General features: G+C 34.9%; 1 protein-coding gene across 1 annotated transcript; it reads right to left on the reverse strand.

Moving 5' to 3' along the window:
* Window positions 1-8,678: 8,678 nt before the first annotated feature.
* On the reverse strand, window positions 8,679-9,758 carry LOC120782559 (putative nuclease HARBI1). The gene is made up of 3 exons (XM_040114891.1): window positions 9,478-9,758; window positions 9,249-9,393; window positions 8,679-9,083 (listed from the first exon to the last, which is right to left on the reverse strand). The coding sequence occupies exons 1-3, from the start codon at window positions 9,481-9,483 to the stop codon at window positions 8,707-8,709; spliced, it is 528 nt and encodes a 175-aa protein (XP_039970825.1). The 5' UTR covers window positions 9,484-9,758; the 3' UTR covers window positions 8,679-8,706.
* Window positions 9,759-12,719: the final 2,961 nt, after the last annotated feature.

A 12,719-nucleotide genomic window follows, 5' to 3' on the forward strand; every position in this document is an offset into this window, starting at 1 on the left:
TAAAAGAAAAGGCCGACCCATGAAAAGCTCAGTAATAGATGCGAAGAATGCTTTCAACTCATCAAATAGGACAAACATATTCAAGGCTCTGTACGAAATACGTACTGAATATCTTATAAACATCATTATAAGTTATAATAAAAAAGACCTTTAATATTCGTCACTGATAAAGGCACCATGATCTACTGCGGTGCTGAGACAACAACCCAAAGCCTTATAATGATAGCACTGCCTCAACACCTATGTACATATATGGCATTCGGAGCAAATGCAATGAGATAGTAAAAGCGGTTTGCGATAGTGGTTATCTTTCATAAACTGGCTGAGCATAAGGCAGAAGACCTGCTCATAAGTACTAGGCAAGTGGAAGAAATAATGTCGCTCGCCATAGGGGAGTTTGAGATTCTTTCACAGCCTCAACTGAAGTATTCGGCAGTAATAGTAGACTCATGGCTAAAATTTAAGGGAACTTCAAATAAAGCCAATAAAATTCTAAACGCTTGTTGGAAATGATTACAAATTCAAGCTGAGCACATTATGTTGAGTGATGCGCCCATATTTTTTAGATCTTTCAGAAGGTGACGATTTCGCCCGAAAATATAAGTTGTCAAAGTCATTTATATAATCTACGTCTATCAAGAGGAAGTGAAATCTGAGTGATTGTCCGTCTGTGCGTGCGTGCATGCTATAACTAGAGTAAGTAGTGTTATGTCTAACCTTCTTTCAGCCTATTCTTTATTTTGTTTAGCTTCGGCTTTTTTATTCTTTCCCGGTCTAGCGAATGACACAAGGGATATTATTGCCCTCTAATAAAGGATTGAAATAGAGCAAAAATACTTAGGCGGTACTAATGTATGAAATTGCTATCTGAGACTGAGTGAAAAATGAGAATGGCAATCGGCTAGTGATGCAATGGTGAAGCAAAGGTAGGAGCCGACAGCATGTAGGCAGAACACGTGGGCACGTATTTAATTAAAAATAAAAATTTGAAAACCTTGCACGATGCCCAAGAGCAGCGCGTCATAGTTGTCACTACTGTCCACCGCGGCCAGCGGTCCAACGAGGCGCTTGCCTCTTGCAACTGATTGACCAGATCGGTGGTTTGAGCAGGTTTATGTTCTTGTAATTGCTGTCACTAACCCAGCTTAAAAATTGTAGAAATCGCATTTAATGTGTGGCGGTAACAATCTGCAACTAACGTCGCGGCATTCTAATTTATTTCCACTTGATTTTTGCTGCATTTATATTATTATTGTATTATGCAGCGTCTACCAATAAGGATGACGTGATTTTGACAGCTCATGGCGGCATGTTTGTTTGAGAATTTGTGTCAGTAAGGTACAAACTTGGAAACTGTCCAAAATTATTGCGCAAATTCACGTTCTCCGGTGGCTCTTCTCAGATGAGGGCCATTTTTTTACTTAATGGTCACCGTTTGGTTCAGGAAACGCAATTGCAACCTCACAAACTGATTATTTGGTGTGAATTGTGGTATTTCGGTATCATTTGTCCTTATTTTCTTGAAAATGAAGCTGGAAATGCCGTTACCATCAATAGCGAACATTATAACACGTTGTTGATCGAATAGTTTCGCGGAATTTGAATTTCCAACAAATCGGTGCGCCGTCTCGTGATTCACACCTAAATATGGTTGCGTTGAAAGTTTGGCGACTCATTAATTTCGAGAAATGGTTCAGATAAATTTCCGAAAAGATCAACGCTTCTAGATAATTTATCTGGGGGTATATTAAACCAAAAGTTTACGACAATCAATCAGCAATGCTCGTGGAGTTCGAAGAAAACATTTAGCACACTACAGCCGAAATGCCAATCAATTATGTTCATGTTGCTAAACCCTTTATAAGTAAATTAACTGATGTGCCGAGGCTCTAGTGGGCCAGATTGTCATACAATGCACAGAATTTGTGAGGAAAATGCGCCGCGCAAGCCGATCAAACTAGAAATGGAAATTGAATGCAAGATTTGTTTTTGTATGTGCTTGTGCATAGTGTAAAGAGATTAAGATGGAAAATAAATTACCGCGAAATAGATATGAAAGGTTTCTGATTGGGTAGACTAACACTAGGAAATTGGGGAACAGGAATTCAATCAGAAGAGCCCAAGTAATTTTCAAGTCTAATTAGTTGAGTAGTGTATTTTTGCATATAAATCAAATAAGGCAAATGCTCCTAATTACGGCATATTAAGGTAGTTTGATGAATATACGCATATTACAGTGAATCAAAAGTTAGACGGAATGAAGAATTATAAACAAATCGTAAATAAAGCTTTTATTTTTCATATTAACTTTTCAAATGATAGAATTTTTGTACCGTTTTTTTGTTATTAATGCTTTTCTGAAACACTCAATTGGCCCCAATTCCGTTCTAAAATTTTGTCAAAATCCTAATTCCGTGCTAAAGTGATCCTTATTCCGTGCTACATTAGAAAAGGTTCTTATTTCAACTATTCCTAGCAATTTGTTAGTAAAACTTACACAGTTTATACGTGGAACACAACGAAACATTTTTATTCACATAAATCACATAGAAAATTACTTAGTTAGATAAAATAAAATAACTTCAAATATTTTAATGACATTATTTGTCAGCTATGCATTTGATGCGATATATAAACATAAAATAATAAGTATTTAGTTAGTAAAACTGTATACATTCAATTACTTGTACGTGAAATAAAATAATTTCAATTACATTAATGTACATAAAGTCAGTTCAATATTAAATTTTAGTTTATTACATATCAGGTATTGAAAATATTCCTCTCTTATTTATAGGCTGAGGTAAATTAACTTTTTTAACTACTTCATCGGCGTCGTATTCTAAAATATCTTCTTTTCCTGGCCAATGCCAGTTAGATCCACTCATTGTCATGGTTTTGATTTGAAATTTTTCTGGATTCCCATTAGTAACTTTTAACACCTGCTCAGGAAATTTCTCGCCTTCATACCTTACTACAACATAGTCTCCTGGATTAAAACTGTTATTAATGTTCCGTTTTGCTTTCACCTTTGAACCTTGCTTTTCTTTCTTTTTTAAAATTATCTTTTCTTTCTTAATCTTTTTTTCTTCATCCAAGCGTCGCTGATACTCAATGTATTCAGAAGCAGTGGCGACAGTTGGGGTTAATTTTTTCTTGACAAATTTTTTGTTCCGGTTCACTGGTTGGGGCTCTGGCCAAAAAAGAGCATTTTTGAAAGGCGTTGGAAATTCAGATTTTTTTATTTCTATTGCATTAACTGTGCTTTTTGGTGGAGTTCTCGAATTAATATTAACCACGTCTACATTGTCATTCAGTAAAAGATCGGAAATAGAAATACTTGCAATGCAGCTGCTTGTTTGCTCATTCTTAACACTTCTCCAAAAGTAGAATAAGTTTTCGTCTTTAACATCACCCTTCCAAGTTCCGCTGCACTCAATAAACAGTTTAAGCTTTTCAGCCGGCAACCTTTTCTCAAACCAAGTTAGTAACGCAGTTTACAAGTTGATATTTTGTTACTGGAAGCCTATTTCCGCCAGATAACAAACCCATTTGACAATAAAACTTTCTTCTTCTGTCGTTAGCACAGCTGGAGATCCTGGGCAGCCTTTTGAATACTTGTATTTAATTTTGTCCAGTAGAGTTTGCTTCGGAGCACGATATACCTTTGAAGCCTTGTAACATGTCATCCGATTGCTTTTTATTGCTTCAAGAGCTAAATTTAATGATTCCTGTGTATATTTTGGCATGATGGCGGCACTCAAATTTCTGTTAAAATGAATTGAAACGTAATTAGAAACACACCGTTCCCAACCGCGGCCTATAGAACGGAATTAGGCACAAAATTAAAAACTGAAGCCTATTTTCGTGCTACATGTTTTTATAAATATTAAGCAGGGAGTTCCCAGAAATATTTGATGTAAACTGTTTTGTAACTAATTTAAATTCCACCAATGAAGAATCATCGCAAATAAAGTCTTGTTAATCCAATAACATAGCTTTAGAAAAAGTAAGCCTCTGAATTGTGTTTACTTATTTTAAGCTCATTTATGAAATTTCATACGCAAAAAATAAGCTTTTTCCTCAAAAACGATAGGACGGAAATTGATCTTTAAACAATTTATTGAGTTTACTTAAGTAAGAATTTAAATATATATTAAAACTCAATTTTCAACCCCAAAACAAAGTAAAAACGAAATATGATATATGTTTCTAATTCCGTTTCATAGCACGTAGATCGGTACAGGTGAAATTTCAATGTACCAAATTCCGTTCTAACTTTGCATTTAACATTTTTATGAGTTTATTATATAAAATTCATATTAAAACATATATTTCGGTAAAATGCTATAATGTACAAATATTTTAGTATATATATATATATATATGCACTTACCCAATTATAATATCAGTCTTAAACAATTTTTAAGCACAACTCTTAGCACTTTTCACAACAAACTTGTTAATTATCACCACCGGCTAGGCAACTGCTTCCAGCCAACTAACATATGTGAATTTAATATGAAATAAAATGATTTATGGTTTGACATTTTTCAAATGTAAAGTTGAATATATTTTTGACAATTTAAAATAACTGTCCTTTGAATGATGGGTAGCATTGACTTATTTTGTTTATTTAAAACACTTGTAAACGAAATAGCACGGGATTAGGTATTAGGCCGTAATTGGGCACACTTACGTTATTGCAGATAATTAAAAAATATGAAAATATTGATTTGATTTGATGAGTCGACGTTACGAGTTTTCGAGAGAAAAGGCTCTGCAAAAGATTTATTGTTATTTGAGCGTTGGCCACGGCGAATATAGCATTCGATGGAACGATGAGCTGTATAATATATACACTTATGACGAAATTAAAAGACAACGGCTACGCTGGCTAAGTCATGTCGTCCGAATGGACGAAAACACTCCAGCTCTGAAAGTATTCGACGCAATACCCGCCGGGAGAGCAGAGGAAGAGGAAGACCTCCACTCCGTTAGAAAGACCAGGTGGAGAAGGACCTGACTTCGCTTGGAATCTCAAATTGGTGCCATGTTGCGAAAAGAAGAAACGGCTGGCGCGCTGTGGTTAACTCGTATATAATCGCGTAAGCGGTGTCTACGCCAGTAAAGAAGAAGATGAAAATTGATCTCTAGTATTTTATTATTTCAATATGAAAATAAATCAGATATCAATAGTGCTTCGCCTCGTCCGTATCTTCCTGTCGGTATGTGAGCAGAGATAAAGTCACCTGGAGTAAACTCTGCGACACAGAGGTCAAAGTTTTCAGGGATGCAGTCAACGAAGTAGAGAATATAACTTTTTGGACCTTCATGCATAGAGCTTTTCTGAGTCTTACAACGACCTTCACAGCAATAAGATATATCTATTTATATGTATTTAGTGCAATATATGTACATAAGTATATGACATATACGAATTGAATGCTGTTATGGGTGTTTTCCGCAGAGCCAATGAGAGCCGCTCTTTGAACACGTTCAATATAGAGCTATTCAGAATCCTTTTAATTAAACTGAAATATTCAGTTCTTTTTTGACTATTTCATAACTCTTTATATTGCGTCGATGAAAGCTTCCTATCAAGTATAAGCTCCAGCTATTTTACATTGTCTTTCAAAGGCTTTCCAACTATAATAATCGTCTGCGTGTGGATACGGCTACAATTTCTTTATCCCAGCCAGCGCCTGTTTTATTATTATTTATTTACGAACAACAAGCTCTTAACGGATTATCAATATGACGACCCCGTTCTGCTACAAAAAGGTTCTCAACCTCCATACCAATTTTTATTCAACAAATTCATAAGTAAACCAAAATAAATTTTGCTCCTGAGGTAAATATGGGCGTACATACTTATGTCGCCAATCATTCGTTCGGCTATTAAATGTGCCACGGCCCCACTAACCGCTCATCGAAGTTGCGCGCCCCGAATAGCAAGGCCACCATCGCTGCCTGTGCTTCAACCCTCATTGTGAACATGAATGGAAATGCCCTAGACATTCGGTCTAATCTTCGAAACCTTTCCTTCATATTTTTCGTTTATTTTTAAGCTTAGTATCCAGCTCTCAAGAAATGTAAAAACTTCATATAAAATAAGTAAGGAAGGGCTAAGTTCGGGTGTCACCGAACATTTTATACTCTCGCATGATAAAGTGATAATCGAGATTTCATTATACGTCATTTACATATTTTTCAAATACCGTATTTTTGTACAGTTTTATTCCGCTATCATCACTGGTTCCTAATGTATATACTCATATTATACAGAAAAGGCATCAGATGGAATTCAAAATAGCGTTATATTGGAAGAAGGCGTGGTTGTGAACCGATTTCACCCATATTTCGTACATGTCCTCAGGGTGTTAAGAAAATATTACATACCGAATTTCATTGAAATCGGTCTAGTAGTTCCTGAGATATGGTTTTTATCCATAAGTGGGCGAGGCCACGCCCATTTTCAAATTTTAAAAAGCCAAGTGCAGCTTCCTTCTGCCACTTCTTCTGGGTCAATTAGAGTGTTTCTGACGTTTTATATATCCACAACAATGTTGCTAGGGAGAATATTATAGTTTTGTTCACATAACGGTTGTTTGTAAGTCCTAAAACTAAAAGAGTCAGATATAGGGTTATATATACCAAAGTAATCAGGGTGACGAGTAGATTTGAAATCCGGATGTCTGTCTGTCCGTCTGTCTGTCCGTCTGTCCGTCCGTCTGTCCGTCCGTCCGTCCGTTCGTGCAAGCTGTAACTTGAGTAAAAATTAAGAAATCATAATGAAACTTGATTGCCCTTCCTTACTTGTTTGTTAGTCGGTTAACGCACTTTTAGTGATTTTGAACATAACCTTTGTATGGGAGGTGCGCGTGGTTATTATCTGATTTCTTCCATTTTTAAACTGTATATGGAAATGCCTGAAGAAAACGACTCTGTAGAGTTTGGTTGACATAGCTATAGTAGTTTTCGAGATATGTACAAAAAACTTTTTAGGGGGCGGGGCCACGCCAACTTTTCCAAAACAATTGCGTCCAAATATGCCCCTCCCTAATGCGATCCTTTGTGCCAAATTTCACTTTAATATCTTTATTTATGGCTTAGTTATGACACTTTATAGGTTTTCGGTTTCCGCCATTTTGTGGGCGTGGCGGTTACCGATTTTGCCCATCTTAACCTTCTTATGGAGCCAAGGAATACGTGTACCAAGTTTCATCATGATATCTCAATTTTTACTCAAGTTACAGCTTGCACGGACGGACGGACAGACGGACGGACGGACAGACAGACATCCGGATTTCGACTCTACTCGTCACCCTGATCACTTTGGTATATATAACCCTATATCTGACTCTTTTAGTTTTAGGACTTACAAACAACCGTTATGTGAACAAAACTATAATACTCTCCTTAGCAACATTGTTGCGAGGTATAAAACGTTAAACGAACGGACATCATCATGATATCTCAATTTTTACTCAAGTTACAGCTTGCACGGACGGACGGACAGACGGACGGACGGACAGACAGACATCCGGATTTCGACTCTACTCGTCACCCTGATCACTTTGGTATATATAACCCTATATCTGACTCTTTTAGTTTTAGGACTTACAAACAACCGTTATGTGAACAAAACTATAATACTCTCCTTAGCAACATTGTTGCGAGAGTATAAAAACGCTAAAGGAACTGTCAAGAAACTTTTCTGCGATAAATTTACTTGTGCTAGTATGCAGCTCTAAAGAAATCTAGTACTAATTCTTAATACATTTTTTCAATAAAATGCGAATATGGCATACCTGGGGGGTTACTCTGTAATGCGATACGAATATGAAAATATTCTCATCTTCAATTTTGGTACTCTGTAATTCGACAATCGCAGTAAATTTTGAAATTTTCGAATTTAGTTTTTCCCTTTCGCATTGGCGGTACTCTGCTTTTCTAAAGCAATTGTCAAACATGCGTTATATTCGTAATTTTTGTGCTACTAGTTAAAGGCAAAAATGCGACGAAACAAAAATAATATTTCGGGAACTGGAGGTGGTTCCTCACTTTTCATACCCAGTTAGAGCATCAAGTGAGTGAGTTATTGTCAATAGAGGAATCAATCAATGGAATGAGTGGTACCTTGTCATTCGGTGCAGCGTCAAGCAGTATGTCGGAGATAAATGCAGGCCGTACCGAACCAAATACACAAAACAGTGAACTACCACAATGTTCCAAAGTGGCATGCACACCTCACAAAAAACAGCAGACTCCTCTTAATACACAAGAAAATGAACTACCACAATGTTCAAATGTGACGTACCCACCGCGCAAAAAGCAGCAGACTCTGCTTGAACAACAAGTCGAAAACCATTATATTCCACAATAACTCGATTAAAGTGTTAAATGATATAAATTTTAATATAAAAAAATGTTTAAAACATTGAAAAAAAGAAATAAATTAGAAAAACGGAGACTAACCTTTGAAAAGGAAAAAATTCTATATAAACAAAAAATTGATGAACAAAAATTGAGAAACTGGAAAATGTAAATTAAATAACTATATAAAGCGAGAAGTATAATTAAAAACTACAAATTTAATCTGTAATTATTTAAATTTAATTTTCCTTATTACAACGAAATAAAAGACTGGATTTATTAATTTGCAAATAGTTCGTTTTAATTAAGTTGAGTTACGAGCATTTATCATATTTGTTTTAATATCGTCCTTAATGTTTCTAGCAATAGTAATAAAATTACCACTTTAGGTAAATCTATATTAGTGGTGGAAAATTCTTCTGGCTCAAGTGTAATATTAATTGGTACTTCTACCTTGTACAAAATGCATATATTGTGTAGAGCGCAGTATACGTTCAAAATTTTAACGACTTTTTCAGGCGCATAATGTAGCTCTCTTGCAGATAACAAACATCGAAATCTCCCTTTCAATACACCAAACACGCGTTGAATTAGTGATCGACCTTTTGTAAACTGTTGGTTGAAATAGAGATCATCATCAGAACGTTCTGGCGCATTCCTATATGGTGTTAGCAGCCAAGGTTCAAGAGGATATCCGGAGTCTCCTACAATAATAATAACAAAATCATATACATACATAAGTGTTGCTGAGAGATGTTGATAATTTCTTTTAAAACATCAATATAATGTAATAATACGTATGTATATAACAATTTTATCTTATGGCGTTTTAGCCACCATAAGTTATTATTACAGTTATATATACTCACCAAGAATTCGTTCGCTTCTATTTCCATTTTCGTAGTTCGTCCTCAAACTTTCACGTTCTCCTGAGAGGTTCCATACGTGGGAGTTATGCGACGCGTCTCCAAATCTATCATTTACTGCCCTTATCTGCATTTTGTGATCACATATCTAAAAAAAGTTTTAGGTCATTGCACTGGAATCAATATATGTACATATGAACGTGTATATTATTGTATTTATGAATGTTCTTACCACCATTGCATTTATGCTGTGTTTTAGTTTACGATTAAAAAATAAGTGTTCATTCCGTGATGGTCGTATCAACTGGATGTGCGTCCCATCAATCACTCCAATTACGCCTGGAATTCCGGACGTCAAGTAAAAGGTTCTATTTGCTTCAATTTTTTCCTCAATGGTCAAGGGAAACACGATATGCTTTGGGCACAGAGTTTTCTCGATGGCATCGCACACTTCCAAGATGCATCGGGAAACCGATTGTTGGGCTAGCCCTGAATGCCTATTTTGGCCGACCGAGTGTTAATACCCGCCCTGTGCGAGGAACTTCAAGGATGTTGACAGTTTTACAATTTCTGGAATTGATGTGGTCCTTTGAGCCAAACATATAAAACATATAAAAATGCGTGGTTATTGAGGCGGAAATTTTGACATTTTAAAACCGCAATTGTTTACTAACCTTTTATCGCTTAGAGACATAATGTCAGAATTATCTCAAATAATTCTTCTATCAATTCTTCCCTGAGAACAATAATGATCCCATAATGCCACAGAATTCATTTTAAATTATTCAACACAGTTTTAACGAACAAATTATTATTATTTTCTTTATTTTGCTCGTTTATACTTTGACATTTTTGGAAGTAATGCCAACTCTTACATAAAAAGAAAAAAAAGCAAAGGTGAACAACATTGTTAGTGATGCGTAAGCAATACAGAGTATCAATTGCCTACCGCATCGCATTGGGCTTCCGAATCGCATTGTCTTTCGCATCGCTTTACAGAGTAATAGCAGGAACAGTGAAAAACGTAGAATCTTGGCCCGTGTCAGCTGATACGACCTATCTTATGGGCGCGCAATGTAAGTGAACAGTGAAAAGCGCTACTCCCTTCTCTCCTTCACGTGGGATGACGTGAGAATTCACGACATTTGGATTTTTGCTGTGGAAACGTGTCAGCTGATTGCTCTCTCACAACGCAGGGTTGCCGATATATTATAAATATATATATTGTCGATACACTGTAGTAATTATCAACTTTTATAATTCAATATGTTTCAGTATGTTTGAAATTTTCTTAAAATAACTCAAAATCAGAGTCGAATGCTATCATTTATAAATATGTAAACTATTTTTAATAGTTTGTTTTCAGTTTTGATATTTTATATTGTAAAAAATTGTAATTGAAAACAAAGATGTGCTCAAAACTATATATGCGTATTGAGCAATGGCAACATTGTTCAAATGTAAACAAACAAAGATGGCTGATTTCTGCGTTTTTTCCACGTTTTTCACTGTGCACAGATTTTGCCGATGAGGAAGGAAAAGAAAGGAAGGCAGTAGCGTTTTTCACTGGCTGTGCTATAAGCCCCCTGGCAGAGATAAAGGGATGTTTAACTCCTCTCTCACTTCCAATCCAATCACATTGCTAAACGTCGAAACCTACTGAACTTTCACAGCTAATCGAGTTCAGTAGGTTTTGACGTTTATCAATTGGAAACGAGTGATGGCCAGATACATATAAATCTTACCAAAAAACGTGTAAACGGAGGGATTTGTTGCATCGTTCAAGACCACTTATAAAAAATGTAAAACAATGAAAATTAAATAAATTTAAAGATAGTTGATGAAACCTTTTGTAATTTGAAGCATCATAGTTTTATTTTCAATGGAAAATGATTAAAAACATTTAATGATTGAGAGCTAACAAGCTTAAATCCTATTATTGGGTATTGAAAGTACAAAAGTCAGTTGTTATAATATTCTTTAAAAAGATTTAAATAGTTTCTGCATATAATAAATAACCACTATTTAGTAATTTTTATTCGTACTAAATGTTGGATATTGGGTTGATAAATGCCCACAAATTGTTATTTTGTTCAATCTGGCCATAATGGAAAATGTTATAAAAAAACGCTAATTTTGAGGCGCTCTTACACTGGAATAAGTTTAACATCCCTTTATTCCTGCCCCCTGGTTTTGCGAAGAAACATGAAATGAACAATTGTTTCTTGAAGGAAATTCAAAGTAATCGTTAAATTCATCCTAAATTAGTTAAAATCATTGTTATGGAGTATATTTAATTTTGAAATGCTCTATAAAACGTACCAATCATTAACAACATTCCTTAAGGTTGGTATGCAGCTCTCATAAGCAATTGCTCAAGGAAAAAAATACATTATTTCTCAAGTAATTTTGACAGCTGGTTACGCATTGTGAATGATCTACATTAGAAGAGCAAGAGAGAATAAACAAAGAAAACAAACTTTGTGCATAATATGTATGTGTGTATGTGTATGGTAACATAAATATTTTTATTGAGATTTAAGAAATGTTGTTGATGATTGGTAGGTTTTATGCAACATTTCAAAATGGAATATACTTCATAATAATGATTTCAACTAATTTAGGACGAATTTGACGATTACTTGAATTTCCTTCAAGAAACAATTGTTGATTTGATGTTTCTTCGCAAAACAAGGTTTGCCATATTCACATTTTACTGAAAAAAAGTATCAAAAATTAGTACCAGATTTCTTGCAGAGCTGCGTACTAGCACAAGTAAGTTTGTCGCAGGAAAGTATCTTGACCGTTTCTTAAGCCGTTTTTTATATGAAGTTTTTACGTTTCTTGAGAGCTGCGTACTAGCTTTACGAAGAATGATAGAATACAAGATTACGTCGACCGCCATTACGAAACGTCATAGTTCCGTGTTGAGAAGAACAAGAGTGAAAAACTGTCAAATGGCTTGCAAATTGTAAACAGAAAAGTAAACTCTTTTGTAAATTCGCAAAATATTATTAATTCTTTCGATTTTAATGAAAAGTTTTAGTGAAGCGATTGAATATTGTTGAGTGAAAAGATTTGAATCATTTCTAAAGAAATATATCGGCCTATTGATAATAAAATTGTCTATTAAGTTGTGTTTCAAATGGAGAAGACGTTTCTTGTGTTGTATATAAATATATACATATGTACATATATTATAAGTTCAGATGTATCAGATGTACGAAATTACGATAAAAGAATTGTGAAATTATTAATTTAGTATTAAATATATCATTTCTTTTGCAAAATAACACCCATTTTTTGGCAACTTTTAAATCGGCCGGAAAACTGAAAAAACTCGTTTTCGATCCTTTAATTGCATAATAATTATTACAACAAGCCACTGCACATTTCATTTTAAAAAAATAATATATTTATGCTTAGAAATTTAAATAAATACAACAGTACACTTACACTGGTTTGCTTCATTTG

Source organism: Bactrocera tryoni, chromosome 1 (assembly GCF_016617805.1).
Source record: "Bactrocera tryoni isolate S06 chromosome 1, CSIRO_BtryS06_freeze2, whole genome shotgun sequence".
Classification (NCBI taxonomy): domain Eukaryota; kingdom Metazoa; phylum Arthropoda; class Insecta; order Diptera; family Tephritidae; genus Bactrocera; species Bactrocera tryoni.